Genomic DNA, 26,145 nt, shown 5'->3' with positions numbered 1-26,145 from the left:
CTGAGACCAAACAAAACAGTGTCAAAGTAAATTCCTAGAAGAGACCGAGTACTTGCATATGACAATAAAGAACTTGAACTTGGACCACACACCTTTGATGCTCTTGAAATTTACTATTTGAATAATTGAATTTTGAATTTGGTCAAAGTAATGGTAACAAAGAAAAAGACGACTTACCAATTTAATTGCTTTACAGAACTAAGTATACTACAGGAAGACATGTGTGAGTTTTCTTTCTGAGATCAACACAGCTTTGATATCTTTATTCAAAGCAAAACTTTAATTTCTATTTTTTAAACAAGTGTAAAAGATAAGTGACAAAAATGTATTGGCTCCAGTATTGAGGTAATTTATTGTTTTGATGCTGCTATAAGATCAATTGATGATATTAAACTTCCTTCCTCATAAATTGTATGATTCACAGTCTCAAGAGATTTAACAAATACAGTGTAGTCATGACTTTCTCGATCCTAAAACAAATTCTTATGACCTAAGAGTGGTTGAAAAGATGAATCCAATAGTACTGAGTTAAGAAAAATGCTATAGTTGTTGAAATGTCGACCACTGTATCCTGACCCTTTTTTCCGGCATCAGGGTTGAGACTTGAATCTCCATTGTAAACAGGATGATGCCAATGATGATGTCAGTCTGGACTAAATAAGTTTTGTGGATGAAGGGGTTTAAAATTGGGTAACGTTTCCTTCTGCGTGTCCATTAGAAAATACTGCACACATCCTGATTACAAAACTCCAAGATATCTGTTGTAAGGAAAATATACGTGAACATTAGCATTACCCAACACATGAGAGGGATAGTTTGATTATGCATTTGTTGTATTTGATTGTATTCGTACCAGATTGTGTGCAGTTGAAGACAGTTTCTGCGTGACTGCAGAACTTGTCTCCGAGGATGGAGCGGTAGTCCATGTGGCTTGTGTGGACTAAACACTGAGTGGCGTCTTTGAACAGCAAATCACTTTCTCCATATTGATGAGACTGAAAGAGCTTGAACTCAGAGCTTGGGTTGGCTGCCAAAGTTTCCTAAAAGGTAAAAAAAAATATCTGTTTGAAATTTAAAATTGACATGAGAAAATATCAACCAAACAGTCCTTTCTGAAATGCTTAAAACTTGATCTGATATACATGTTCTGATTTCCATCTGTATTCATCAGAAGACACACACTGGCTATTTTGCTAATTTTAGACAAAGTACTCAAGTAAATACTGTATATTGTGAGGGTGCTTGTGTCCTGATAACTCAAACATGTGAGAAATGTATTGTTGTTTTTAGACTAACATGGTTATGTTTCTAGAGAGAAAATCATTCAACTTTGAGCTGAAATAACCCTTCCCTCAATGCAATGGCAAGCACCATGGAGTTGTGCATGATGCCAAATCCTAGTTAAAGGCATCTTCAAGACTTTCATACCTCATTTGTGTCTAGCTGCAGCTTCAAGGGTTTACTTTAATTTTGAGGGGTGTTGTTGTGAGAGAACTTGAAACCTTCACTATTCTTGATGAGGCAGGGTCGTCCAAAGTTTCTAGAAAGCTTTTCTCTTGATTTTATTAGCTGTTTTTATCTGTATTTTTCTGTTGTTGTTATTATTCGTTGTAAGGCACTTTGAGCTACTCTTGAGTATGAAAAAAAAAAAAAATTGAAAGTTGATAAGAAACCCCTGATTTCAAACAATCTGTTCACATAATCCGACCTGTGACTTCATGAGGAAATCATACACTCGGGACGTGAGCACTGGCCGAGTCATGACAGTGCTCGGTGGAACGACTCCTAGGTTACAGCTCTCCCACTCTGACAACGGAGCTCGGCGACCGTCACCACACAGCAGCTCAAAATCTGAAGGTGTCCACCCCTCTGCCCACCCTGTGGAACTCAAACCTGAAGCACAACAGACAAAGACGCAATGTAACACAATAAGCACACAGTGTAAGTAAGAATCAGTGTGTGTGTGAGTGTCAAAGCTTTATCTCACTGAGAATGTTGGCATGAAGGTTGTGCTGCTCCAGGAACGCCACATCGCCGTAGCTTTTACCGCTATGATCTCCAACCAGACACCTTTAATAAGTGAGTAAAGGTTGAAAGTCAGCCATTCACGTTACAACATCTTCTCACCTAGCCTCAGCAGAATTCAGCCACACAGGTAGTTCTGATTTACCCTAAGGTCTAAGATATTCTTAACTCTACTCAAATAAAATAGAGGTGGAAGACTAAAACTACTTTATACCAAAAAATTGTTCCTATGACAGTTTATTGTATTTTGCACGGTTACTCCGCAATAATGGGAACAACGTTTCTTGAAATAGGTTTCGCTGTTGTAGTTTTAAAGCAGATAATGGCTCTCTCTAACATATCTCATCAATTATTTTTATTTTAAGGTCCCCTTTACTGTTTTGGGACACCCTTACAGCTCTCATAAAAACTCCAAACCACAATCACAGATGAGCAGAAACCTCTGGTTCAAGTAAGCCACCGAGCATACCTTAAAGCCCCCATGTTGCCGTAGTAACGCTCATTGTGGTTGTCAGCACAGCGCTTGGTTGCAGCCTCACCTGTGCCTCCCAGACACACTTTACACAGATTCCCCTGAGAGCCGGGAAGACAGCCTTTCCAAAACACCTGGTTGTACGCTGAGACAAAACACTGAGTGGCAAACAGCGGCTGAACGGTGTGTGAGGCTTAGAGCAGCCATGTATCACAAGAGGTCACAGAAAAGACAATAAAAGGATCTTACAACAAGGACTGACAGTGTTAATGTAGTAAATAGGTTAAAGCAGTTAAACCTTGGTTTGGGTCACAGGGGGAGCTGCTGTTGTGCTCCAGGCTCAGTGTGTGCCTGTAGGGCAGCAGCCAGCCTGCAGGGCTGTACATGTGGCCGTGACAAGAGCGACGGCCTCCGAGGTTCCCGATGAATACGCTCCTGCTGGAGCGCTTTGCCACTGCCACTCCCACCACAGAGGGCAACACTGAGGAGAGAGAGCGAGTGACGGTTTTAATGTTAAGACAATAATGGCATTAACTGCAGATATCATTGGTTGTTTAATGTTTATTACCGTCTGTTTCTAAGTGGGTTGATCCTTCAGCCAGCACACATTTTCTTTCTTTCTCCAGGATAAACACAGTGGAAACAGATCAATATTTCTGTTGTTGTTTTACTGTATGAAGAATAGGACTGTAGCTAATGATTCATCTGGTTATCATTATTTTACAATAATTCATAAATTATTAATTGAAATCATTGATCATTTAAAGATCACTCATATATCAAACTTGCTGGCCAAAGGTGTGAATCTAATAATAGATATAGCGACTAATGATGAAAAATAAGAAATATATAGTTGAAAAGGCTCTGTATTTATTTTGGAGAGGCCTTGGGTTTCTGTTCATGTATTTTGAGAGTAGACCTCAGAAGAAACAGAATCTCACCATAATATTCAGTGACTACAGGGACCAGTCCACATTTTCCTGCAATGAAAGAGTGAGTTGCATCCAGCGAGACGGCGTCCACCTCGTCCCTCTGTAATGTGCCCGGGATGTTGGAAGATGTTGGAGAACACAAGCAGAATACATAATAGCCTTTTTTTCAAAAGTGGTAAAACTTTAAATATCCCGACACCCTGGGGTTTTATAAATACTTGAACAAATTACCTTAATTTTCTCGATACACTCACGCATCGAGACCGATCTGACACAAACCAGAGGGTCCGACTTTATACTGAGAGCCCACTGCTCACATTTCTTCTGCTCTGCATGGCTGATACAGCACCATCGTACCAAGCTGTCCTCCAGTGAACTTCCTGTGCAGGCAACACACACACACATACGCACACACAAACACACACATGCACAGACATGCACAGGTTCAACGAGGTCATAAAACAACTGTCTGTTTTGAATAGGAGAATTAACAATCACACATCAAAGTGGGCAAGCACCTTCATGTCCAAGACCTTTGAGGAGCGCCACGTAATCCAGCCCCAGCACCTGACTGACATCCATGTCATCTGGCAGAACGGCTATTTTCTCTGTCGCATCTTTGAAGAGAAGGTCTTTTTCTCCAAAAGAAGACGAGTTGAAGAGCTGAAAACGCTGCCTCTCTCGTCCTCGTGGGCCAAAGAGCATCTAAAAAATAACAAGTCTTTTATCGAGGCAAAAAAAAGGCAGTGTGGAGACGAGGTGTGTGCATGTAGGCCTACCTGTGCCGTCACTAGAAATTTGCGAGCGATCTTGCGAAAGTTCGATCTAGTGACCGTACCGCCTCCCGGACCGCGTCCTAAATTACAATTTCGGTAGTGGCTGAGAGAAGCTTGAGTACCGTCTGTGCACAGCAACCTGAACCCGTCTTTATCACCATCTGAAAGAACAAACAGAAAACAAAACGAGAAAAATAAAAAACTGATGTTACCATCCTTGAAAGAGAGGTTTCAGGATTTAGTTAGACAGGTGAGCTCAAGTAATGCATCATCAACACCATCTTTCACGTTTCAAATGTGTTTCACTGAACTGATTTGTAATTATATGTTATATACATAAATGTGGCTTTATGTCCTACAGGACATAGCTACTTGGTGTGATATGTTTTGCATTGGTGCAAATAGCTGTTCTATTCTACTACCACACTGGACATTTCAATAATTTATTTATTTAGTTCATTATTTTGTATTGTGTTCAGGTGTAACAAATGACTCTAGTTGATGGTAAACTCTGAAGTCAGCTTAGCTGGTAGTTTATTGGTTATTTCGACAATCAATATACTAAAGATTATCCTTAAAATATAATATACGTATAAGTATGTAAATGAATGCTGCTTTACAATCTTTCTTAAAGGTACCCTAGAAGAACATGTACAGCCCTATTTGGGTCACACTGCTGTGCATTTCTTTTCTTCTTTTCTAACAATTTTTTAAAAAATAGACTAAAGTGCTGACAGAAAATTCAGATAGAGTTTTTAGGTACGATCTGAAACAAAAAAACCCTCAGAAAGGTTTTTTAATTGTGATAGAATTAATCAAACAATTAGACATTGTTGAAGTCTTTTAAAATGTATTCACCTTCGATACTTTCAAGAGCTAAATGGTCCACAAATGCAACATCTCCTGCCCCACTGCTGAGACATCTGTGACAGAGCAAAAGAGGCAAAATAAGGAATTAATTTTCTACATTGGGTTGATGGTCTGTTTGTTATAAACCAAGTAAAGCTGCATCATTAGTTGAGGGCTTGTTGAGCCTGACCTGAGGGCACCTTGGCTGTTGTAGAAAGGCTCGCTGTGGGATGTCTCGCAGTGGTAATTCTTCTGGCGAATGTAAGATTTCTGGCCTTGGCACAGAGTGCACAGAGACGGCGCCATGGAAGCAGCTCCAGGAACGCAGCTGGCCCTGAAGAAGGTACTGACGTCTGCATGGGGAGAAAAACAGGCCCCAAAAGCTAGAGCTTGATAAAATCCAAACAGAAATAAGATACTTATTCCACACTGTACTGATTGTGACCTCATTACCCTGACTGAGCGGATGCTCCTTTGACCAGCTCAGGTAGTTGCGGGAAAGAAGGAAGCCGAGGGGGAGACTCCATCCAGCCGTCCATCGAACCCCACTGTGACAGCTCCTGAGGCCCCGCAGGGATCGTATGTCCAAACTGCTGTTTCTTACCACAGCCACAGAAAGAATACAGCCTCCTGCAGGATGCAGACACACAGACAGGCATGCTAACTCAGACACCAGTGCTGAAGTGTATTAGAAATGTGAAAGCACACCTACCATCACTGTAGATCTCCTTGGCGATGGCGACGAGGCCGAACTGCTTCACGGCAGAATACACTTCTCCTGCATCTAGGTTCACTATATCAGCCCTGTTAGCCTGAAGCCAGGAATCAACACAGTGATTCATTGAGTAAACAAGTATTTAAAGCCCTCCACGTTTTCAGATTTGGTGGTTGTTTGTTCTACTGAACAATAACCAATGCTTGCAAAATCTATTTTCACCAAGGAAGGGTTTCAATTGCCCCATAACAACTGAAATGTTGCTTGGACCGAATGTCTCAGATTCGGTCCAAGCAACATTTCAGTTATGATGGAAGTCTTTATAAAAGTTATAAAACAGTATCTTCCTTTCATAAGGGAACCCTATGAGGTTGGTTTTCCTTTAACATGTCCTTACAGAACATTCAGTTCTTTAATACCAAACATCAGGGATAATGGTCAAAAAAAGGTTTGAGAAAATTCTTGGCAGTTGTTACCAGATTTATTTAAAACTCTTTCATAGCAATATCAGTCTGATAATTCCAGTATCAGTCTAGCTGTGGTCCCTACAGGAAAAGTCATCTATGAGTTTCAAACTGTATGAATTTAAACTGTAATACGATGTTATAATACAACCATCACACAGTGATCAATCATGATACTGCGTTTAAAGTGAATGATGGCTCACCCTGATCCTTTCAATGCAGTCAGTTGTGCTAGCTGCTCGTATGCATGAGAGTCTGGCAAAAGCTGCCACAGCAGCCGGCGGCAGCACGGCCACCAGAGCTTTACCCAGCTCTGCGCACTTCCTCTGCTCAGGATCTGACACTGTGCACCACCGCATCTTCTTAGCTAACAAACAAGTAAAAGTTCAAACAGCCCACACAAGTTAATCATTTTAATACACATTTTGTACAGAGTTAAGTCATCCTGTGGGAAGATGCAGATAAACTGCGAAATGATTTTACAACAAGTATGAGGTTTAACTCAGTTTTAATAGTGTACACAAAAATCTCCCCCAAAAAAGAGGGCAACAATCTTGCCATCAACAAAAAGAGCAAACATCTACAAAAGCATAAGGAGTCAGAACAGTCAACAACACAATGGGATTGAATATGAATAGAAAATAACTTTACAATGCAAATTAGAAAACTAGTTAAGTCACTGAACTTACCCCTGATGCAGAAGGCAAAGATGGAAAAGAGAAAAATAGCATAAAGTCCTCGCATTCTGCACTGTTGTAGCTCAAATCTGTCTCATGTAGTCTGCAGAGCACAACACACAAGTGCCCTTTCTCTTAGTCTGAAATCTCCGATACTCCTGCATAGATTTTCCAGAGCATTACAGCCACTGATACCAACGGATAGATAGAAAACCTATTGCGCAAGAGCGGCTCCTCTGAAAACAGTCACTTTTTTCACACATATGGAAAATATTTAGCACCATCTGTGACGACCGCTAGCCAACGTTTTTGTAGATTTTAAGTGTAGGTGCAGCTGTGAGAAACGCAGCTTTATTGGGTTTGGATGTGCTCAATGTTAAGATTCTTTCCTTGCTTTCTAACAAGAATAAATAGCAATACTTGCTCAGATAGATAGATAGATAGATAGATAGATAGATAGATAGATTTATAGATAGATAGATAGATAGATAGATAGATAGATAGATAGATAGATAGATAGATAGATAGATAGATAGATAGATAGATAGATAGATAGATAGATAGATAGATAGATAGATAGATAGATAGATAGATAGATAGATAGATAGATAGATAGATAGATAGATAGATATGTTCCCCTGTATGAAGTAGCTATACAAATGTTTAATCTAAAAAAACAAGCAAGATATTAGAAACATATAGATGATTTAGTTTTCAGTCGTATTATTACTATTTTCAAGAGATGTGATTTAAACAAAAGTCGAAATGATCAGCGGGTGTAAAGTAAACACAGAGTGTTCCGTTTCCGTCTCTTCTTTTCACCATTGATGGAGAGGATGAACTCCTGAATCATGAAGGACAGTCTGTAAATGCTGGATCCTCTCCGCGTGAAGCAGCATCGTCGGTTTCCGTTTTGCAAGTTTGGTGGAAAGTCTGTCGATGCGCTCGTCCAACTGTCAACATCAAAAACACCAAATGTGACTCAGCTAAAATAAACGGAAGTGTGATAGAAAAAGTATTCAGATCCTTTACCCAAGTGAGAGTATCAGTACCACAGTGTGAAAGTACATATAGGACAAGTTAAGGCCCTGAATTAAAAACCCTTACTTATCATCAGCTAAATATACCAAATGTATCAAAAGTATTTTACTGATGAAGATGATTGAGTACATAATTGTATTCCTTTAAATACTGTTTGGTAGTTTAATCTACATACATGCTTCATCTTGTATAATATTCTCATATAATTTGTGTGGTGGAAGTTTTTGTATTTCCTTGCAGAGAAGTGAACAAATAAAATATTATTCAACAAGACGTTGCCTTTGTATTATTTACTAAAGTGGTAAACAGAATAACAGAGCCTATCTATTTCTGCTGAAAAGCCAGAGCTCATACATTGAGGCGATACATGTCATGAGAACGGAGTGCTCCGTTCTTGCACCGAGCTGAACAGCAAGGTTATTAAACACAAATCCAAATATATCAAAGAAACCAGTGTACTTGAGGTTAGGTCAGATAAAATGTTAGACACATGAAGATAGTAGAATACTCTTTCAACAGCAGGATATTACCATGTCTATATGCGTGTAAACTCTGCTGTTCAAGAACAAAGTAAAACAGCCCTGTCTTCAGCTCTAGATTAATTCAAAATCACAAACTTTGTAGTTACATGCGTGGTTTCAATGGACAGACATGTAAAATCATGAAAAATAAAAAAAAGTAACTAAAGCTGCCAGAGAAATGTATGGCAGTAAAAAGTACAATATTTGTCTCTCATATGAAGCAGAGCAGAATTATAAAGTTTGCATTGAATGGAGACACTCAAGTAAAGTACTTGAACAACATTTGTACCTTTACTTGGCACCAAAGGAGATTTCATAACACTTCCCTTTATTTGACCTCTGATTGCAGAGTTTGTCACAGCTGATGATTTATTGTTGAGACTTCAAAAGAATCCATGCAAAACCTAAGCCATCAGAAAGAAGTTTGGGAAGTTACTTTGAAATAACTGCACATCAAAAGTATTACCTACTCTACTAGCAATATGAGTACCATGCCAATGCTGACAATGTTGCCCTTGTTCGGTTGCACTGCTTGCAACATTTGTGTGTGTTGTTTACTGTTGGTTTCTTCTTACCTCCTTCAACTCTTGACAAACAGCATTGTTTTCTTTTTGTTCCTCCTTTCCACTGGTCTGCAGCCAACTTTGTAACACCGCCTTTAGTTTTTGCCATGCCCTGAGCAGATAAACACACACACACACACACACACACACACACACACACACACACACACACACACACACACACACACACACACACACACACACACACACACACACACACACACACACACACACACACACACACACACACACACACACACACACACACACACACACAATTAACACAAATAAACACATCAAACGTTACTATGTAGACATAGGCATGTAGATCCGCAACTGTTCTCAGAGGTTTCCTACCGGAGCTGCTTCCTGTCCTGTTGGTATGTCTTCATGTCCAGCTGGATGCTGAGCAGCTCTCTGGTCAGAGCTGAAGATGAATCCATTGCCGCATCTTCTACAGTGTCTCCACTGGATGCTCTCAGATGCACATCTTGAAGAACAACAAAAAAGGTTTTTAAGACAAAAGCTTAAATTTAACTTTATTATATGAGAAAAATTGCTGTGATCATACCAGGATAAGCTGACAGGTGTTGTTTAAAGGGATGATCAGGTGAAGCATCTCCATAACCTGAGCTGCTCGTCTTACCTAACTTGAAACACAAACAGATGATGTAACCAAGGCAAGCCACTTAATTTACCATTGAATGCATACAGACATCAGTGGAAGTTGAACAGATGATTATTACCACATCTTCATTCACTGTGTGCATGAAAGCAGCGGGGGGTATAAGAAGGTCTTGGTTTTCCTGAGGAGAATCCATAGTGGTCACATGAGGCTCAGAGTGGGACACGTTGGATACGATGACGCTCTGATGTGCTGAGATAACAGGCCCTTTAGCCGGACGGAGACAGGACATCGCTGCACGACCGCGGCCTTCATGTGAACGGAGCGGCAGGAGTTTTGGGGCTGCTTCAGCACTGGTGAGGGCACACTGTTGTTGGGAGCTAGAAAAACAAGAGAAAAAGCTTTCGTCGACAGGAGAAATATTTTTAATGCAATGATGTTTTATTTAAAAGGTTGAGTCAGCGATTTTGGAGAACGCTTGTTATCAAAATCACTTTGTCGAAATCAGTGAATATCTCCTCACAAGTACACACAGTACCCATCTTGTGATACTGTTAACAGGTATGTTAACAAAGGGTATGTAAACAAAAGGGGCCCAGAGTAGCTAGCAATTAGCCGATTTACAGAGCCTAGGCTGTGTATTAACTCATGATTTTTTTTAAAGCCATACACGGTACGGACAGGTGAGGACATTTCACTGATTTTGACAAAAGTGATTTTGACAACAAGCTTTCTCCTAAATCGCTGACTCCACCTTTAAGGCTGATTTCTAATTGGAAATCTAGTATTTTAAAAATAATAAATATATGTATATAAAAATGGTGTTACTTTGTTTTCAGTGGAGAATCAAACAGTTCTTTGCAGCGACGTGGCTGACGTCGAGGAGCACAGCTGATATGTCTGCAAAGAAACATAAGAACTCTGTGAGCCTGAGTCCATGTGTTGAACAAACTATCACAGCCTGCCAGGGGCTCAGACTCACAGCTGGCCGAGCACTCCATCTTCAGCTCCCTGCTCCACCGAGTCAGACGGGGCACCAGTCTTCAATCTGCTCAGACAAAAGGTCACACTCTTCTTGGGTGGTTGCCCTTTGACCTCTTGGTCGCTTCGTGGTTTATGCAGCGCCCTTTGCTTCCACCGCATGGCGCAGCGTCTCACCACCCTCTGGAGATGTCGTGACCTCTGCAAGGAAATGGGCAGACTTGCTGAAATGATGCTCAATGTGAAAATGACTAAAAACACATAAACAAAAACAGCGATATCCACCTGCTCTTGGCTGTGTTGCGTCAGGCTTGTGGTGAGGTCGTTCATGCGAGCAGCGTACGAGAGGATGCATGTCACACCCTCCCTCAGCAGCTGATCCCTGTAGATCTGTGCAGCTTGTGCCGCCTGCTCTTCTCTCCTGCGCTGCTCTGCGACACACAGCCTCCATCCATACAACACCTGCAGCAGGTTCACAAAACCACGTAGGGAACATGATTGAACCACCAAACCAAGAAATCCAAACCAAGACCAAATTCACTGGTGGATTTTACGGCAGAGGAGGAAGAATGTGCAGGCAGGTGGTTACCTTGGCCTGAAGCATGAGGGACCAGTGCCAGAGCGCTCGCTCCGTCTGCTTAACTTCTCTCTGTCTGTGCTGCAGCTGTTAGCGGGAAGGAAACCAAAGTCACAGCCAGTAAAATTCAAATCACACATATCGGTCTGGTAGACTGATTTTGATATCTACTTGTGGTGATGCTCCATATAAAAAAAAGATGAACAACTGGAACCACAGAAACAACATCATACAATAAAAAAAAAGACAATACTCTCCATTTCCTTCTCTGCCCGCGGCTATCAATCTCCAATGGTTACTCAAGCGATTTAGTATTTTATATTTCAATGAAGTTGGGGGACACGTGAGGGACCATTTTAAAAGAATATTGTCAAAACAAAAGCAGAAAAGGCTTGGACATCCTGACATCTAGTCCCCAGTGTGGGTGGATCCCATAAAATAAACTTTACAGATCCAAATACGACATTAAATAACTATGAGCTGGGCTGAGTAGTGTTCCTCATAATGTGACTTTGAAGTTTAACAAAGAATATTAACAAACCTTAATTCTCCACTGTTCAAAGTATGTCTGGCACATTTTCAGTCTCAGCAGAAGGATTCCCTGTCGTTTCATCACCTGTGAAATCACATAAAAAAAATTAAATAATCATTTGTCATTATTAAGTAGACATTATGGTTGTATACAACAATAAAAGGATAATTTACCCTATTTTTCTTATATTGGCGGTGATTATTTTTCCATGCTCTTAGTGCTTTCGAAAGTTGGTTGGACTCATGGCACTGTCTGGCTTTTTCCATGCTGATCCTCTCCCTGCGAGCCTCCCTGGTTTGCTTCCTCCACTGTTTGAAAGTACGCAGCAGCTGCACTAAAACACCAAGAGAGAGTCCAGTTCAAAAAACAAACTTTTTGGACAAAATTTTGACATTAAATTAAATGGTTGTGGAATCTATGAGCACATGAATAGAACGGACAAAAGTAGAATTGCGACATTGAAGAAACGCTTAAAGGAAGGATATATTTTTTTTAAAAAAATAATCAAGATTTAAGGAATGTTTAAAAACAGCTTTTAAAAATAATTCTTGATCTTAATTTAGGTTCTGAATCATTTGGAGTCCTTGTGTGTGAGGGCCTCTCTCCATTACAGCCTGTGTTACAGACTTATTTGAATAAGTTCTGCTCCTACCTTGATTTATGGACTTCTGTGCCTGGCGCACTGCCTCCCCCTGTTGGTGACGCTTTGACACTGCATGTGTTGTTGCTTTTCTCCAAGCTAGAAACACCTTGACAGATTAAGTGCAGAGAAATCAATGAGTAAAGGCTCAGACAAAGGGATGACTTTGATTATAGTCTTGCAAATAAGGGCACCAGACTACTTTATAACCTTCATCTGAAGAATATGCTGAAAGTGATTTTGTGCTCGTTGCTCCAGGAGCCTGTGCTCAGTCAGCATCACTGCATTCTCCCTCCAAACACACACAACCTTCCTGAAGAGAGATATTACTGAGACTGAGGGCAGGAAGTTGACATGAATCATTCATATGGAGTTAATGGGAACAGATAGTAGGTCAGTGTTTTAATGGTTTGTAACCAAATACATTTTTGATAAATACTTATGTATAGTACCTGAGGACGTTCTGCTCTTTTTGTCTGTAAAGCTGCTCAGCGTGCCCATAGGTCTGAGATATCTCCAGGCAGTGTGTCTGTGGTTACAGGAGGCCACAGAGTATCAGGTTTAATATTATCTTTATTGCTCTTACCTTAAAGATTTAATTAATTTAATCATTACAAAGTCACCTTCCAGGCCCGAAACATGTGTTTGAGAAGTTTCACTTTGTGGTAACGCTGAATCTGCTTCAGTCTGCTTTTCTTCACTTGCTGGCTCTGAACAAACTGACCAAACACACAAGAGTCACTTAAAAGCAAAGAAACCCACCCACACCCACACACACACACACACACACACACACACACACACACACACACACACACACACACACACACACACACACACACACACACACACACACACACACACACACACACACACACACACACACACACACACACACACACACACACACACACACACACACACACACACACACACACAGCTTATAATGTGAGCAGATGTGATGCAAATTGACCAGAACCAAATACTACAGATTGACCTTTTTCCAGGTTTCCACAGCCCATCTCATGAGGCGTAGGTCACCCTGATGACAAGCCTGCTGCTCTCGGTTTCTCCTGACATGCAAACAAACGTGTTCCGAAAACAAGTATAAGCCAACAGACCAGCCAGTTCACCCTTCTGCTCAGAACAATTCGCCAGCAATAAGTTTGCTTCACCTGTGCCGTATCTCAGTGCTGTTGTCCCTCCACTGTGTCATGGTCTTGTGGAGCAGTCGGTGCTGGTAAAGTCGTTCTGAAGCTTCCCTTTTCTCCTGCTCGTGGAGCCGCTGCTCTGTGCGCTGTCTCCAGCGACCCAGGGCTTTCTGCATGTGGCCCCGCTCCTCATGTAGGATTGCCTGAAGATGCAGAGTTATCCTTCAGTTTTTGATACAAAGCAGTGCTCTTAAATAATGTTTACATTTACAGCTGTCATAGTAGCGTACCATCCGCTCAGAAAGCGTCTGCTCCCTGTGCTTCTCTGATCGTGCCCACCAGGTGTAAAAGACCCACATGTATTGACGCTGCCTGACAACACAGATGTCAAAGAAATTGTGTGAACACAACAGACAGGTCATCTCTGCTTAATTAGGAATAAAATGACAGCACGGGGGTGGGAGGGTGTTACTCACTGATTAAAGTTTTCTGCCTTTTGTCTCCTCTTTTTATGGCGTCCCCTCAGCAGAGTCAACTCAACCCATGAGTTGAAACACTGAGGCAATGTGTGTTCAGCAAACCAAATGTCTGCACGATGCCTCAACTCCTGCACAAGAACATCACGTTTGTGAGTTGGCAATCAAAACGTATGCATGAATTAGAGCCACACAGATCTCACTCACTATTCTCACCTACAGTTACTGTTGGTTTTACTTTTGAAAGAATGTAAAAACTGACTCTCATGTTGAAAAATGAATGAACATATAAATATAAATATCTTTAGTGTCCTTATCTGCACCATCTCTGTGAGTAGTGCACATGTTTTGAAACTACAGATACCTGCATGTGTCTCCGTTCCGCAAGTTCCTCTCTCCAGTGGTTGAAACAGCTGCTCAACAGGGATGAGCTGTAAAAGAGAAAAAAATAAACAAGTGAAGTCATAATTTCAATCAAAATCATGCAAACGGGAATATCTTTATATGAAACGAGTTTAGGGCAAACACAGCTACTAGTAAGGAATGTGAAATGTAAATCAAAGAACCTGTGCTTAGTCAGAGCCATTTCTGTCAAGGGTTGAAAACTCTTGTCTTCAGCCTCCTCCAGACGGTCCTGCCACAGCTTCCAATACTTTCTTGTCATCTATGAAAAGCACAAATGAAAAGCTGTAAAAAAAATTAAAAACATTTATCAAAGAAGGTAACTGACACTGATGATCATAGAGTGCTTATCAGTTACAGTTTGATGACGATGTTGGACAGCCATGTTGTTGTTCAGCCGGTGTGTTTTGTTCCATGTGACGCCCAGAGAAAGTCCCTGCAATCCTGCACGCTGCAACAAAAACACACACAAAGTAAGTGATCACCCTCTCTTAAAAGCAGTTGCTTCTTTTATTGGGGGATCTTCTTACCAGCAGATGATGCCGATGATGATGACTTGCCATCCTGTTTCTTTCAATGTCTTCTCTGCACAAACTCACATCTGCTGACAAGCTCAGGAAATGAAACAAGTGCACTGACTATTATAAGTCCTTGTTATACCTCTGTGAGCTACTTGTGATGATGAAATCAGCATGTCTTATTTTATGTTAGGTATTAGGATACAAGCTTTCCAGCGCTGCAGTGCTCTGCGCTGGACGCTCTGTACGGCCAAATGCCCTGCAGCTATCAGGCGGTCCTCCTCGCTCCGTCTGAGATGCAACGCGCTGCTCCATTTAGACCAACACACTGTGAGCAGGTGGAGGGAGCGGGCATGCTGAGCAACAGCTAGAAAGAAAAGACAATTGTTATTCAACGTTAAAAATGTCAATCAAGTGGTTCAATATACTGTACATGAGAGGTGTAAGTGTAAATGAGCTTGAGATTATTATATAATGACCTTGTGACTCTTCCTTGGTTTGGAGATGAGACACATAACTTTTCCAACGATGTAACGTTTTACTTTTCAGCCTGAGAATGAAGTGAAGTGCCGCATTGGATTCTTTCTCTTTCTGGCAACAAGCAACTTTGTGCATTTTCTTCCATTGATGCCACGTCTTTGAAAAATACAAAAAATATATTGCACAAAGCAAAAAGGACGGAGATCAGCATTCACTACAGACAACATTGGCAATACATGGGTAGTTGGATTGTGTCTTTTACCGTGCTCTGTAAAGTTAGCGCCCTCTGTTTCAGGGCTTGGTCCTGTAAAGCGTAGAAGCCTTGATGCTGCTGCACCATGGTTTGCCACAAGCTCCATGCTGAACTGTGCAGGTGGGGACAGACAACAACAACATTTTAACCAATAATATGCTAAGCGTCATAATTGTAGGTCTGATTTGTAAATGCAACGATCTTACCGCAGAGTTGCCAGTCTGTTCTGCTCGAGGGCAGATTGAAGCATCTTCTTCTTCATTTGCCTCATCTCTGTGAAAACCTCCCAGTGCTCCCAAACCAGGCGCATCCGCTGCCTGTCAGCTAGTTCAGGAAACACAGTGATTAAGGACAACATATTGAGCCTTTAAGGTTGGATAAACTTGTATTGTATGTGGAGAGATCATACCAAATGATTGAGCTTTTTCCAGTTTGCTCTTCTTTTCCTTCTGTCGTGACATAAACGTTCGCCAGCTGTGGAATGCCAAGTGACACAGATAATACCTGAAACACAAAACACATAATTAACAGACACAAACCACATGTGAAAAGCTGACTGAATGAACAGGTCTGTATCTTGTACCTGTGGTGGCACTCTGCCCGCATTGTGAGAGTCCACTCCCTCCTGGACGTCCACCACTCGTCCTTCCATCCTTCAAAGGCTCTTCTCAAGACCACACTGGTATAGTGGGACCTGCAACGTGCAATGCTCCCTTGGATTAGGCTCAGGTTAAATTACATTTGAAAGTGCTGATCCTAGATTTGAAGACAACAATCAGTGTGACTTGTTACTTGGCTTTGTGAGGAAGGATTGGGCCAAAGGTATTCCGCATCCATATCTTCAGGAACTTCCTGGCCAAGTGCCTGCAGTGGTTAAAAAAAAAGTTAGACTGACACATAAATGATAAAAGTAGTGAAGCTGAAAAACATTAAAGTGTATATAGTAAACCTTATTCTGAGCTCCTTGAGTCTTCCACCTTTATTCCAGCTATATCCAACTCTGTAAGGAATCTTTCTGGTATGAACTTTGCGGACTTGTTTTGTGTCACCTTTAGAACTGACAATGCTCGGTCGGGGTCTGTGTGAATCTGGCTTCGTGGCGTTATTTTGCATTATAACAATAGTTTACAGAACTTAAGAAAAACTACACCACAATTGAAATAAAAGTAGGAAAAAAGCAACACTTTACCGAATAAATTACATCTTCATTATCGTGAACAAGCATTTGCATGTGTAGGCTATAGTCAACTATACTAGGTGCCGCGCGTTTGTTTTTCCTTGTCACGTGAACGCGGCTTTGAAACTCGGGTCCGTTCGAGTCACTGTTGTCAATGGCAACAAGCAGCGCCGATTCTCTCGCTTGCTTGACTTGAAATGTTTCTCTCTGGCGTTTTAACACTTTTTAATCATCTTTTCAAACTGGAATGGCTGTAAGAGCTTATCCTCAATATAAACGTTTAAATTGTGACATATATATTCTCACTGTGGGTTGCAGAGTAGTAGTAACATACTAAAAGCCAGGGTCGGGAACGCAACTAAAGTCCATTTCAGAGTGACGGCTGCTCGAAATGTCAGTCCTGGAAAGTCAGAGAAGGCGGGGTCTCGGGTTTACACAAAGAAGCGCAAGAGGGCGGCTAAGAAAGAGAGACAAATCGAGCACACTCCAAGACAATGAGCAGCTGCCCAAAATAGTGCCTGTTTAATGTTTTAAGTCGAATGTATTATACACTCATATAAAGCAAGTTATATGTTTGCCACGGTTATATAGTCCAAATGTAAGGTTACATATTGAGTTTTACATTTTAAAATGCAACACCGCCGAAACAAACAGACCACTTCAAATTCTACAAAGGCGCCACGGGCACGGTGTAATCTTTCCTAGGACCTTCTTAAAGCGGTGATGAGAGGAAAATCGCTGCTACGACTTAGAAAACAGAGAAAGAGCAGTCAATAATTTTGTGATTGCACAGTCTCCGAGTGAACGAATTTGTTTGTTGACCTCTGCTATTGTGTTTAGAAACCCCAGTACAGTTTCCCTTAGCTGAAAACACTGCAACAACTCGACCGGCTCAGTATTTGGTGGTCGCTGGGTGGGTATTATCCCCATTCCCCAGCTAGCTAGTTAGCTAGCTAGCTAGCTAAAGGTGCTAGCTTGGCTAGCTAGCTAACTAACGCGAACCGCTGCTGCTTGGCCGTTAGTCTCCACGAAACATTCATACTTGGTGAGTTGGCCGTTTGTATGTTTCTAAATGTACCCATCAGTCAATTTATTTGTATACATTGTATACCAGGAATGAGGGTTAGAGTTAACTCTATTGGACGCCAGCTTAGCAATGTCTAGGCTAACTGTTCGCGTTTGGTTTCTTTGAAACTCGGTAAAGAAATGTTGATTTAGCAACATTATCAATTAACGCCAACGCTCCGCACTGGCAGGAGATTTTCTTTTAAAACAGCTTCGTTTACTGCCTAGACAATAGAGGCAATTTATCAATTAACACTAATCGTTGTAATTGACATGTCTCGGTCTGTCAGCGGCTGTTGTCAATTAAGTTGCTAATTGGCGAGCAGCGCTTGTTATAACTGTTCCCGTGTCAATTTGTTCGACGTTAGGTCAAGTTTATGGTTTATTTGATAATACAAATGGGTGGTTCTGCTGTTTGGTAGTGTTTGATACCGGGTAACTTTTTATTTGCCTTGTTTTTCTCCTTGCATACAAGTTTCGAATGTCATTATTGTTTCTTTTGCTGTCTCAACTCAAAAGTGACGCTGTGTTGCTTCGACTTGAAACAAACGAAAAATGCTTTCATTGATGGACCCCAATGATCATCATCTAATGAAAGCAGTCATTTAACCTGACGGATTAATACAATGGAGCAACTTCTGTTGTGCTTGATTTAACTTTGCTTGAAACATTAACTCCCAACAGGAGCAGAGTAATTTTTGGGCTTGAAGCTGTTGTGTCCTACAATCAGTCATGGATAATGATGCTTGTGTAGAGCAGAAGGATGTTGAAGCTGCTGTGGACGAAGTTAAACAGCCATCGACCACATCTCCTTTCAGATACACCAAGGTGAAGGAGAAATGTGATACAGTTTTTAATTTGGTGTCCCTAGTCCAACCTAACAACATTTAACCATTATTGAATATTATACAGGAGGAGCTTCTGGAAATAAAAGAACTGCCGGTCTCCAATGACAGGCCCGACTGTCTCTCTGAGAAATATGACAGGTAAGATATCCACACCATAAAGTGTGGATATGCATAATTCATTTATTTCAGTAATTCAACTTAAAAAGGTGACACTAATTTATTATATAGACTCATTACATGCAAAGTTAGATATGTCAATCCTTCAGCTTATGAAAACCCCACATTCAAAATATCTAATAATAGAAAATTAGAATATTACATCAAATCAATAAAAAAGGGATTTTCAATACAGAAATGTCGGCCCTCTAGAAAGTTTAATCATGCATAGTGTCCTTCAGCTCGTCTGTATTGTTGGGTCTTGTGTGTCTCATCTTCCTCTTGACAATAGCCCATAGTTTCTCTATGGGGTTCAGGTCAGGAGACTTGTATGGCCAATCAAGTACAGTAATACAATGGTCAGTCAGCCAGTTACTATTGGTATTGGCACTGTAGACAGGTGTCAAGTCTTGCTGGAAAAGGAAATCTGCATCTCCATAAAGCTTGTCAACAGACAGAAGCATGAAATGCACTAGAATCTCCTGTTAGACAGCTGTGTTGACTTTGGACTTGAAAACATAGTGGACCAAAACCAGCCGACGACATGGTGCCCCAAATAATTGCTGACTGTTGAAACTTGACAGTGGTCTTCAAGCAACTTGGATTTTGTGCCCCTCCACTCTTCCTCTAGACTCTGGGACCTTGATTTCTAAATGAAAAGAAACATTTAATTTGGATCAGTTTGTGGCACCATGTCATCTGCTGGTTTTGGTCCACTGTGTTATGAAGTCCAAAGTCAACACAGCTGTCTACCAGAAGATTTTAGAGCACTTCAGCTTCTGTCGGCTGACAAGCTTTATGGAGTTGACAATATCCTTTTCCAGCAAGATTTGGCACCTGTCCACAGTGCCAGAAACTACTAGTAACTTGTTGACTGACCATGGTATTACTGTACTTGATTGGCCATACAACTCTCCTGACCTGAACCCCATAGAGAATCTTTGGGCTATTGTCAAGAGGAGGATGAGACACACCAGACCCAACAATACAGACGAGCTGAAGGCCACTATCAAAGCAACCTGGGCTTCATTACACCTCAGCAGTGCCACAGACTGATTGTCACCATGCCATGCCCCATTAATGCAATAATTCATGCAGAATAAGATCCCAGACCAAGTATATAGTAGATGAATGAAAATAATTAAAAATTTCTGTATTATACATATTTTTTGATTGGCCTTATGGAATATTCTAATATTGAGATGCTGGATTTTTGATTTTCATGAGCTGTAAGCTGGAATCCTGAAAAGTTAAACAAAAATATGCCTAAAATATATCACCACATCTAGAATATATGGAACTTTCACTTTTTGAATTAAATTAGATTTTTCCATGATATTCTAATAATATGAATTTCACCTGTATGTGTCTGGCTTTCATTGGCTGTGGTTATAGAAACATGCTACAAAAGAAATTGGCAAAGGTCCCTCATCCAGTTTAGCTTAGCTCAAACGCTGTTATTCAAGGGGATCAGGTCAAAAGATACACTTTACAACATCACTAAACGCTACTGTGTGCTTGTTGGGACTTGTTTATTTACCACTCTATATTTTTAAATTGTCATTTAAAAATGGAATACATACTGGAACGAAACCAGGAAGTGCCAGTGACGGTCACGTATGTATTTGATTCTAAAATTACATGACGTGTAAAAATATAGAGCTCAACATAACGTGATAAATAAACAAGTCCCAACAAATACACAGGAACGTTTTGTGATGTTGTAAAGTTTATATTTTGACCTGCTCCCCTTGACCACTTTGAGCTAAGCTAACCTGGATGAGTGACATTTTCCCATTTCTATATCAAATATGCACGCAAAGTTACAGGAACGGTTTGTCACCTTTTCTTGAACCAGAGTGTGAGGCACAAAGCTAAAAATGTTGAACTATTCCTTAATACCTTTTTTGGCTTCTTTCCTTCGAGGATATGTTGAATTTTCTGGGCTAAAACATGAAAGACGGAGATCGTGTTTGATGGCGTATTGGACAGAGCATAATTTCCTCACATGACCCTTAAATTCAGACCACACCCAAGCATAGAGATCAAAATATGCAAAATGTATCAAATAAGCCTTTGTCTCCTGATTGAGTATCGAAGTGTGTGGGATCCAGAGTTTTTATTTAAACCTCCAACAAGGAACTTAAGAATGTTAATGAACCGGTGTAATTTTTCTCTGATCATTAATGACCTATAAAGGCAAACGAGAACAACAGCGATTAGAACACTGTTTCTATATATATTAATGCACGGGTCTGTCTTTTCCCCAGAACTTTGAAAACCATATATGTCAGGCAGACCAGAAAAGTGTTGGTTTTTCTGTTCTAAATCAAGTTTAATCTTCTTCACCATCGTCATATTAACGTAATTAATCTTACGTAGTTACATCTTAATGATTTATCACATTTCGTTGCACCCTGTGGTGGTCAAGTGTTTTCACTTGCTTCCTAAACAAATATGCATGCTTAAAAGCTGGTGTCGTAAAAAAAACTACTGCTTTTGTCCAAAGGTCCTGCTAGAATCAACAGAAACTCAAAGTTCCTCGTAGCTACTTTAAAGATTACTTTGATTTAATTAGGGCCCGAGCACCGACCGGTGCAAAGCCCTATTGAAACTGCCAGGATTATTCTTCTTTATTATTTTTAGTCATTTTTGGCACTTTTCACCCCCTTCCCGTCATGCATAACTTGAAAAACCTTGCGTACCCATCAAACCTGCAAAAAATTGCAATGTATCAGTGGTTCAGGATTTGATCTAAAAAATGGCACCCCCTATGGCCACAAACACTTTTTCAGGAAATGCTAGAAGCCTGAAATTTTAGGACTACATGTAATGGCCCAAGGCGCGCATAAATGCAATTTTATGTCTAGGGCCAAAATCAACAGGAAGTCGGCCATTTTGGATTCAGTGCCTAAAATCGCCATATTACAAATTTTCACATATCGACGAACTCGTCCCAGAGTTTTTACACCAGGAACGTCGAACCACTTCTCAAATACTCAAGACGCTTGCCCGATGGTAAATTGCGAAAAGATTTCAAAATCACAATAGTACCAGGGAGCTAATGGGGGTCAAAGTTGATGTAAACATCATAAATAACGAACCTCATGAAACTTTAATTCATCATAACTCGGGCTGTTATACCTAGCTGCACCAAATTTAAACCCCAAATGTATCTTTGCAAGCCCCACAAAAAAGCCTCTTGAAGTCGCGCCCCAAAATCAACAGGAAGTCTTTTAATTTGAAATATGTGAATTTCTGACTCGAAAATCATCACAATGTTAAAAAATTAATAACTCCTAGCAGGAACATATTTAGCAAAACGAAAACTCTAGGGACACTCATCAGACATGGAAGATATACCAAAAAAATGTTTGATTCCGAATAACTATGACGAGATGGAGGCCGATATTCTCCAATTCCGTCATATGTCATAACTCCACATTACTCTGCAGGATTGCAGAGTAAAGTGCACACATAACAACTTTTTGTGCAAAAAAAAATATGATAGGGTATGTCCTCCGACATGGGAGATGATATACCCGAAAGCTCGTTTTAATCGGAACCACCGTCTTGCATCACCGACGCGTCATTCGCCAAAAAACATCAAAAACAGACCTCATGAACCCTTTAATTGATCATAACTCAGGCTGTGTTACACCTAGATGCACAATATTTTATACAGCAATGTATAATCCCAGGACAAACAAAAAAGCCTCTTGAAGCCCCACCCCAAAATCAACAGGAAGACTTTTAATTTGAAATATTCGCCAAAAAAACAGGAAGTTAACTCCACCACTCTCTCATCTTCTCCAAATGTATTATGGTTAATGATACCCAAGGCCTGAGGAAGCCCAAACACTAATATTCATAGAAAGTGAGAGCGCCACCTGTCAAAACGCCGTCGCCGTAGCTTGGCGTCTTCGCCAGTAAACAGGAAGTAGCTGTAACTCCACTATACTCAGTCTGATCTTCTCACCATTTGATATGCTTAATGAGACCCAAGGCCTGAGTAAGCCCACACAATAATATTAAGAAAAAGTGACAGCGCCTACTGCTGGGTCAAGTAAATATTGCATGCTACTTATTTACCTCCACGTCCTACACACTTGATCAAATCAACCTCAGAGCAGCTCAGGGAGGTCTGGACAGCCACCATGATAACACGGGAAGCTGGTTCAATCGGCTGAGATGCTTTCGCCATAACTTGGTTTCTTTGCCACAAAACAGGAAGACACTCTAACTCCACTATACTCATTCTTCTTTAACAACACTCTAGGATAAACTACACCTTTTAAATTATGAAGCATTGCAGCAAGTTAAAATATTATAACACAATATATGCTTATATAGAGTCTGTACAATTACAAATAAAATCATTTTCCTGTTGTCACCTCTATCCACAGAATGTCTGCTATCTTTCAACTTTTCTCTACTTATTATCAGGCCCACTAGATGGCAGTATTACATTACAAGTAGGAAGAGAGTGCCACCTGCTGGACAATGTAAATACTACATGTTGGTTATTTAACTACACATCCTACACACTTTGATCAAATCAAACTCAAAGCAGCTCAGGGAGGTCTAGAGACTATGATAAAACGGAAAGCTCGTTAATACCTGCCAGTGACGGGTATTAGTGTTGCACGCTCCGAAGAGGAGGAGGCTGCGTCGCGTTCTCACGCAATCGCACGCAATCATCATTTGCAGAGAGACTTCAATGTAACAATTTTAGATCATTCGTAACATTATGTAGCGAGCTCATGCCCCCCCCCCCCCCTAAAAAAAAAAAGTACATTATGGGTCGTTGTTGTTACATTATGGGCTTTTACAAGCCTGGAATTAGTTTTTGTTTTTGTGGTTTGTGTTGTTTTTGTAATTTAGTCCTAATTTTAATCTGTTAACTAGTTTGTCTTAACTGAGTGTTTGCATGGTGTTTTGATGCAGTGATGGTGTCTGGGACCCTGAGAAGTGGCATGCCTCACTGTATCCCACTTCAGAGCGCAGCTCTCCGGTGGAAGGTTTTAAGAAGGACTATGTGGACGATAGAGTTCCTTTAAAACGCAGAATCCCAGGTAAAAGATCCAAAGCCACAAATGCAATGATGTTTTTCAAATTCATCAAGTAATATCAATGTTATTTAGAAAAGGTTTATGTAATGCTCACAACCCCTAAATGTTCAGCAGCTCTGGATTATGATTAAACAAATATTTGAACTTCATAGTATTGCCTTGACGGATAAGAAAATATAAATTGGGTTAAATAAAATAAATTAAATGTATTGTGAGAAATTGAAAGAACCTTAGTCTATCCTTTCACTGGATTGTTGGTAGTAGTAATGTGAACGTGCGTGTTGTACCATTAAACCCAGCCTATTCATTGCATTGTATTCAGATCCGCGTGAGCGGTTAAAGGAGGATGATCTGGATGTCATACTGAGCCCACAGCGACGCAGCTTTGGAGGTGGATGTGTAGGCAATGCTGCACTTGCACCCCACACCCGTCGCCCAATCAGCCCGCTGGAAAATAAGGAGAATGAGAGTCTCCGTCTAGGAGGGGCACGCAGGATTGGCAGCGGTCGCATAATTGCCGCCCGAGCCTTTGAGAGAGAAGCCCGTGTGGAGAAAGAGAGGGAGCGCGAAAGAGACTTTAAGGATAAAAGATTCAGGGTTGGTTTTCATTGCACTTTATTCATAATAATGCATTTACCTTAGTAATCAGAAAGTAATACATTCAGCGTATTGAGGTTGGTATTTCTGTGCAATCCTAATTTAAGTAGGGTTGCCAAAAAAGTTGTTCTGCAGAATCCAAGGAGCATATTCCCTTCGGTTTGTTTCACAACTCTTTTGGAGAAACGTTTTTATTTTTTTACATTACAGTGCTCGCAGGAAAATGTGCATCTTAAATAAAAGCATTTTGAGTTTTTCAAGTGAATTTGACTTAAATCTAGCTAATACTAAACGGTGTTCACTTAGTACATTTAGAAAGGTGCTTATTGGACTACATTTATTTTTTTTCATATTAGTACATACTTCTATATTTCAAGACTGATCTTTTACTTATTCAAATTTTTGGCCGGATGGGAAGTACAAATAGTGGTATGTTTTTGTTTCATCATTTGCAGAGAGATTTTGGTGACAAACGTGTGTTTAGTGAAAGGAGAAGGAATGACTCTTATGCAGAGGAGGAGCCGGAGTGGTTCTCTGGGGGTCCCACCAGCCAGTCTGAGACGATTGAACTCATCGGGTTCGATGACAAAATTCTTGAAGATGATAAGCGCAGATCTAAGCGGTCCAGAAAGCGGCCAGAGACTGTTAAAGAAGGCATGTCAAAATCTTTTTCTCAGATGAATAGCACTGCAATTCAGTTTACCCATTGATTCATTAACTAGCTTAGTGTGAATGCTATCACATTAGGATTACTTAAGATTGCAATGTTTGTTCTTAGCAGTGGAATGTAATGGTGGACAGGCAGAAGGTGTGGGTTTGCAGTCTTCTGCTGATCAGGAGGTTCCTCACCCTGATGTTCTGCCTGAGCAGACGACTGGCGACTTTGACTTCAACGAGTTCTTCAATCTGGAGAAGACCATGCCAGGACTGGCCTCTGTAAGTACTGGGGTGCACTGCATGGTTTGGTTGGTATTTCTTCACAAACTGGAAGGCATTTACATCTCCGTTTTTCATGTAGTATTCTAATCGCTATAAGCGTAACAGTAGAGGTTTTCAAGTGTAACTGCCCCTAAACCACACTTGCAGGTAATTTTTTTTATTTTCATGAGTTTATATAGTCATGAACATTTTAGAGGCTACATTGACAGTTTTGATCTGACTTATTACAGACTCCCCATTTTCACTTTATATATATACCCTGTTTTTAAGCCAAGTATTATGTTTGGCAAATACTTAAGTACTTACTACTTCATTACCTCTTCTGTCTTTCTGGATTTGCTCTGTGGTGTTGGGTATTGTCACTGAACTGTGTACTTTCTAATTTGTTTTGTCAGTAGGGTAATGCATGAAATTTAAGGGAGGTTTAAAAAGGTATCACAGTCCAAATGGATGCCCATCATAATAGTTACTTTAGACCTGTTTCTAAATTGGAGAACTTAATGAACCAGTCTGCAAACAAAACAGTTGTCTACTGACTGTTTTGTGGAATTATATCAACACAAGCTCAATCAGTAGTGCAATCATGACACTGCCCTCAATCATTTTGCACAATTTGTGCTA

The 26,145-nt window shown here is 40.6% G+C and overlaps 3 protein-coding genes across 6 annotated transcripts in view; 1 reads left to right on the top strand and 2 right to left on the bottom strand.

The window, feature by feature from the left end:
• Window positions 1–619: 619 nt before the first annotated feature.
• sxph (saxiphilin) lies at window positions 620–7,314 on the bottom strand. Its single transcript, XM_080026077.1, has 17 exons — window positions 6,923–7,314; window positions 6,437–6,600; window positions 5,767–5,866; window positions 5,508–5,684; window positions 5,245–5,407; window positions 5,064–5,128; window positions 4,209–4,366; window positions 3,948–4,134; window positions 3,661–3,809; window positions 3,439–3,529; window positions 3,066–3,113; window positions 2,796–2,978; window positions 2,495–2,642; window positions 1,988–2,070; window positions 1,709–1,893; window positions 854–1,040; window positions 620–758 (listed from the first exon to the last, which is right to left on the bottom strand). The coding sequence occupies exons 1-17, from the start codon at window positions 6,975–6,977 to the stop codon at window positions 715–717; spliced, it is 2,187 nt and encodes a 728-aa protein (XP_079882203.1). The 5' UTR covers window positions 6,978–7,314; the 3' UTR covers window positions 620–714.
• A 227-nt stretch (window positions 7,315–7,541) lies between these two features.
• On the bottom strand, window positions 7,542–16,726 carry sfi1 (SFI1 centrin binding protein). Of its 2 annotated transcripts, none has more exons than XM_080026072.1 (31): window positions 16,620–16,726; window positions 16,463–16,534; window positions 16,254–16,364; window positions 16,080–16,174; window positions 15,877–15,994; window positions 15,680–15,782; window positions 15,417–15,573; window positions 15,143–15,304; window positions 14,950–15,020; window positions 14,778–14,870; window positions 14,584–14,681; window positions 14,382–14,448; window positions 14,018–14,148; window positions 13,832–13,913; window positions 13,566–13,744; window positions 13,388–13,463; window positions 13,014–13,109; window positions 12,843–12,919; window positions 12,601–12,703; window positions 12,403–12,499; window positions 11,924–12,084; window positions 11,760–11,834; window positions 11,231–11,305; window positions 10,927–11,103; window positions 10,643–10,842; window positions 10,489–10,560; window positions 9,782–10,040; window positions 9,607–9,685; window positions 9,393–9,525; window positions 9,048–9,147; window positions 7,542–7,863 (listed from the first exon to the last, which is right to left on the bottom strand). In XM_080026072.1, exons 2-31 carry the CDS (start codon window positions 16,501–16,503, stop codon window positions 7,729–7,731), a joined length of 3,423 nt encoding a protein of 1,140 aa, XP_079882198.1. In that variant the 5' UTR covers window positions 16,504–16,534; window positions 16,620–16,726; the 3' UTR covers window positions 7,542–7,728. The 2 variants fall into 2 exon arrangements, with proteins under 2 accessions (XP_079882198.1, XP_079882199.1); XM_080026073.1 differs by lacking the exon at window positions 7,542–7,863 and adding an exon at window positions 8,797–8,876.
• An 856-nt stretch (window positions 16,727–17,582) lies between these two features.
• Window positions 17,583–26,145, top strand: part of eif4enif1 (eukaryotic translation initiation factor 4E nuclear import factor 1) — a 33,844-nt gene continuing 25,281 nt past the window's right edge. For 2 of the 3 annotated variants that reach the window (XM_080026076.1, XM_080026074.1), the window contains exons 1-7: window positions 17,583–17,892; window positions 18,597–18,740; window positions 18,825–18,898; window positions 23,864–23,991; window positions 24,311–24,585; window positions 25,041–25,239; window positions 25,364–25,521. In XM_080026076.1, coding sequence (XP_079882202.1) covers window positions 18,645–18,740; window positions 18,825–18,898; window positions 23,864–23,991; window positions 24,311–24,585; window positions 25,041–25,239; window positions 25,364–25,521 — 930 coding nt within the window. In that variant the 5' untranslated portion in view covers window positions 17,583–17,892; window positions 18,597–18,644. The remainder of the gene's footprint in view (window positions 17,893–18,596; window positions 18,741–18,824; window positions 18,899–23,863; window positions 23,992–24,310; window positions 24,586–25,040; window positions 25,240–25,363; window positions 25,522–26,145) is intronic. The other variant, XM_080026075.1, reaches the window with a different exon arrangement.

This window comes from Ammodytes marinus, assembly GCF_949987685.1.
Source record: "Ammodytes marinus genome assembly, chromosome: 4".
In the NCBI taxonomy this organism is placed as follows: Eukaryota; Metazoa; Chordata; class Actinopteri; order Uranoscopiformes; family Ammodytidae; genus Ammodytes; species Ammodytes marinus.
Note: the sequence above shows the minus strand (reverse complement) of the source record. Positions and strands in the feature narration are given on the sequence as shown.

What these genes read in the sequence shown, in the direction of transcription:
- sxph (XM_080026077.1), bottom strand. Translation starts at nt 6,977, where the DNA reads ATGCGAGGACTTTATGCTATTTTTCTCTTTTCCATCTTTGCCTTCTGC. An exon ending in ACTGCATTGAAAGGATCAGG is followed by an intron (nt 5,867 to 6,436) that starts GTGAGCCATCAT and finishes TCCTGGCTTCAG; the next exon opens with GCTAACAGGGCTGATATAGT. An exon ending in ATTTCCTCATGAAGTCACAG is followed by an intron (nt 1,041 to 1,708) that starts GTCGGATTATGT and finishes TTTACCTTTTAG; the next exon opens with GAAACTTTGGCAGCCAACCC.
- sfi1 (XM_080026072.1), bottom strand. Translation starts at nt 16,503, where the DNA reads ATGCGGAATACCTTTGGCCCAATCCTTCCTCACAAAGCCAA. An exon ending in AGCACTGAGATACGGCACAG is followed by an intron (nt 13,464 to 13,565) that starts GTGAAGCAAACT and finishes TTTGCATGTCAG; the next exon opens with GAGAAACCGAGAGCAGCAGG. An exon ending in CTGTGGAAACCTGGAAAAAG is followed by an intron (nt 13,110 to 13,387) that starts GTCAATCTGTAG and finishes GTGTTTGGTCAG; the next exon opens with TTTGTTCAGAGCCAGCAAGT.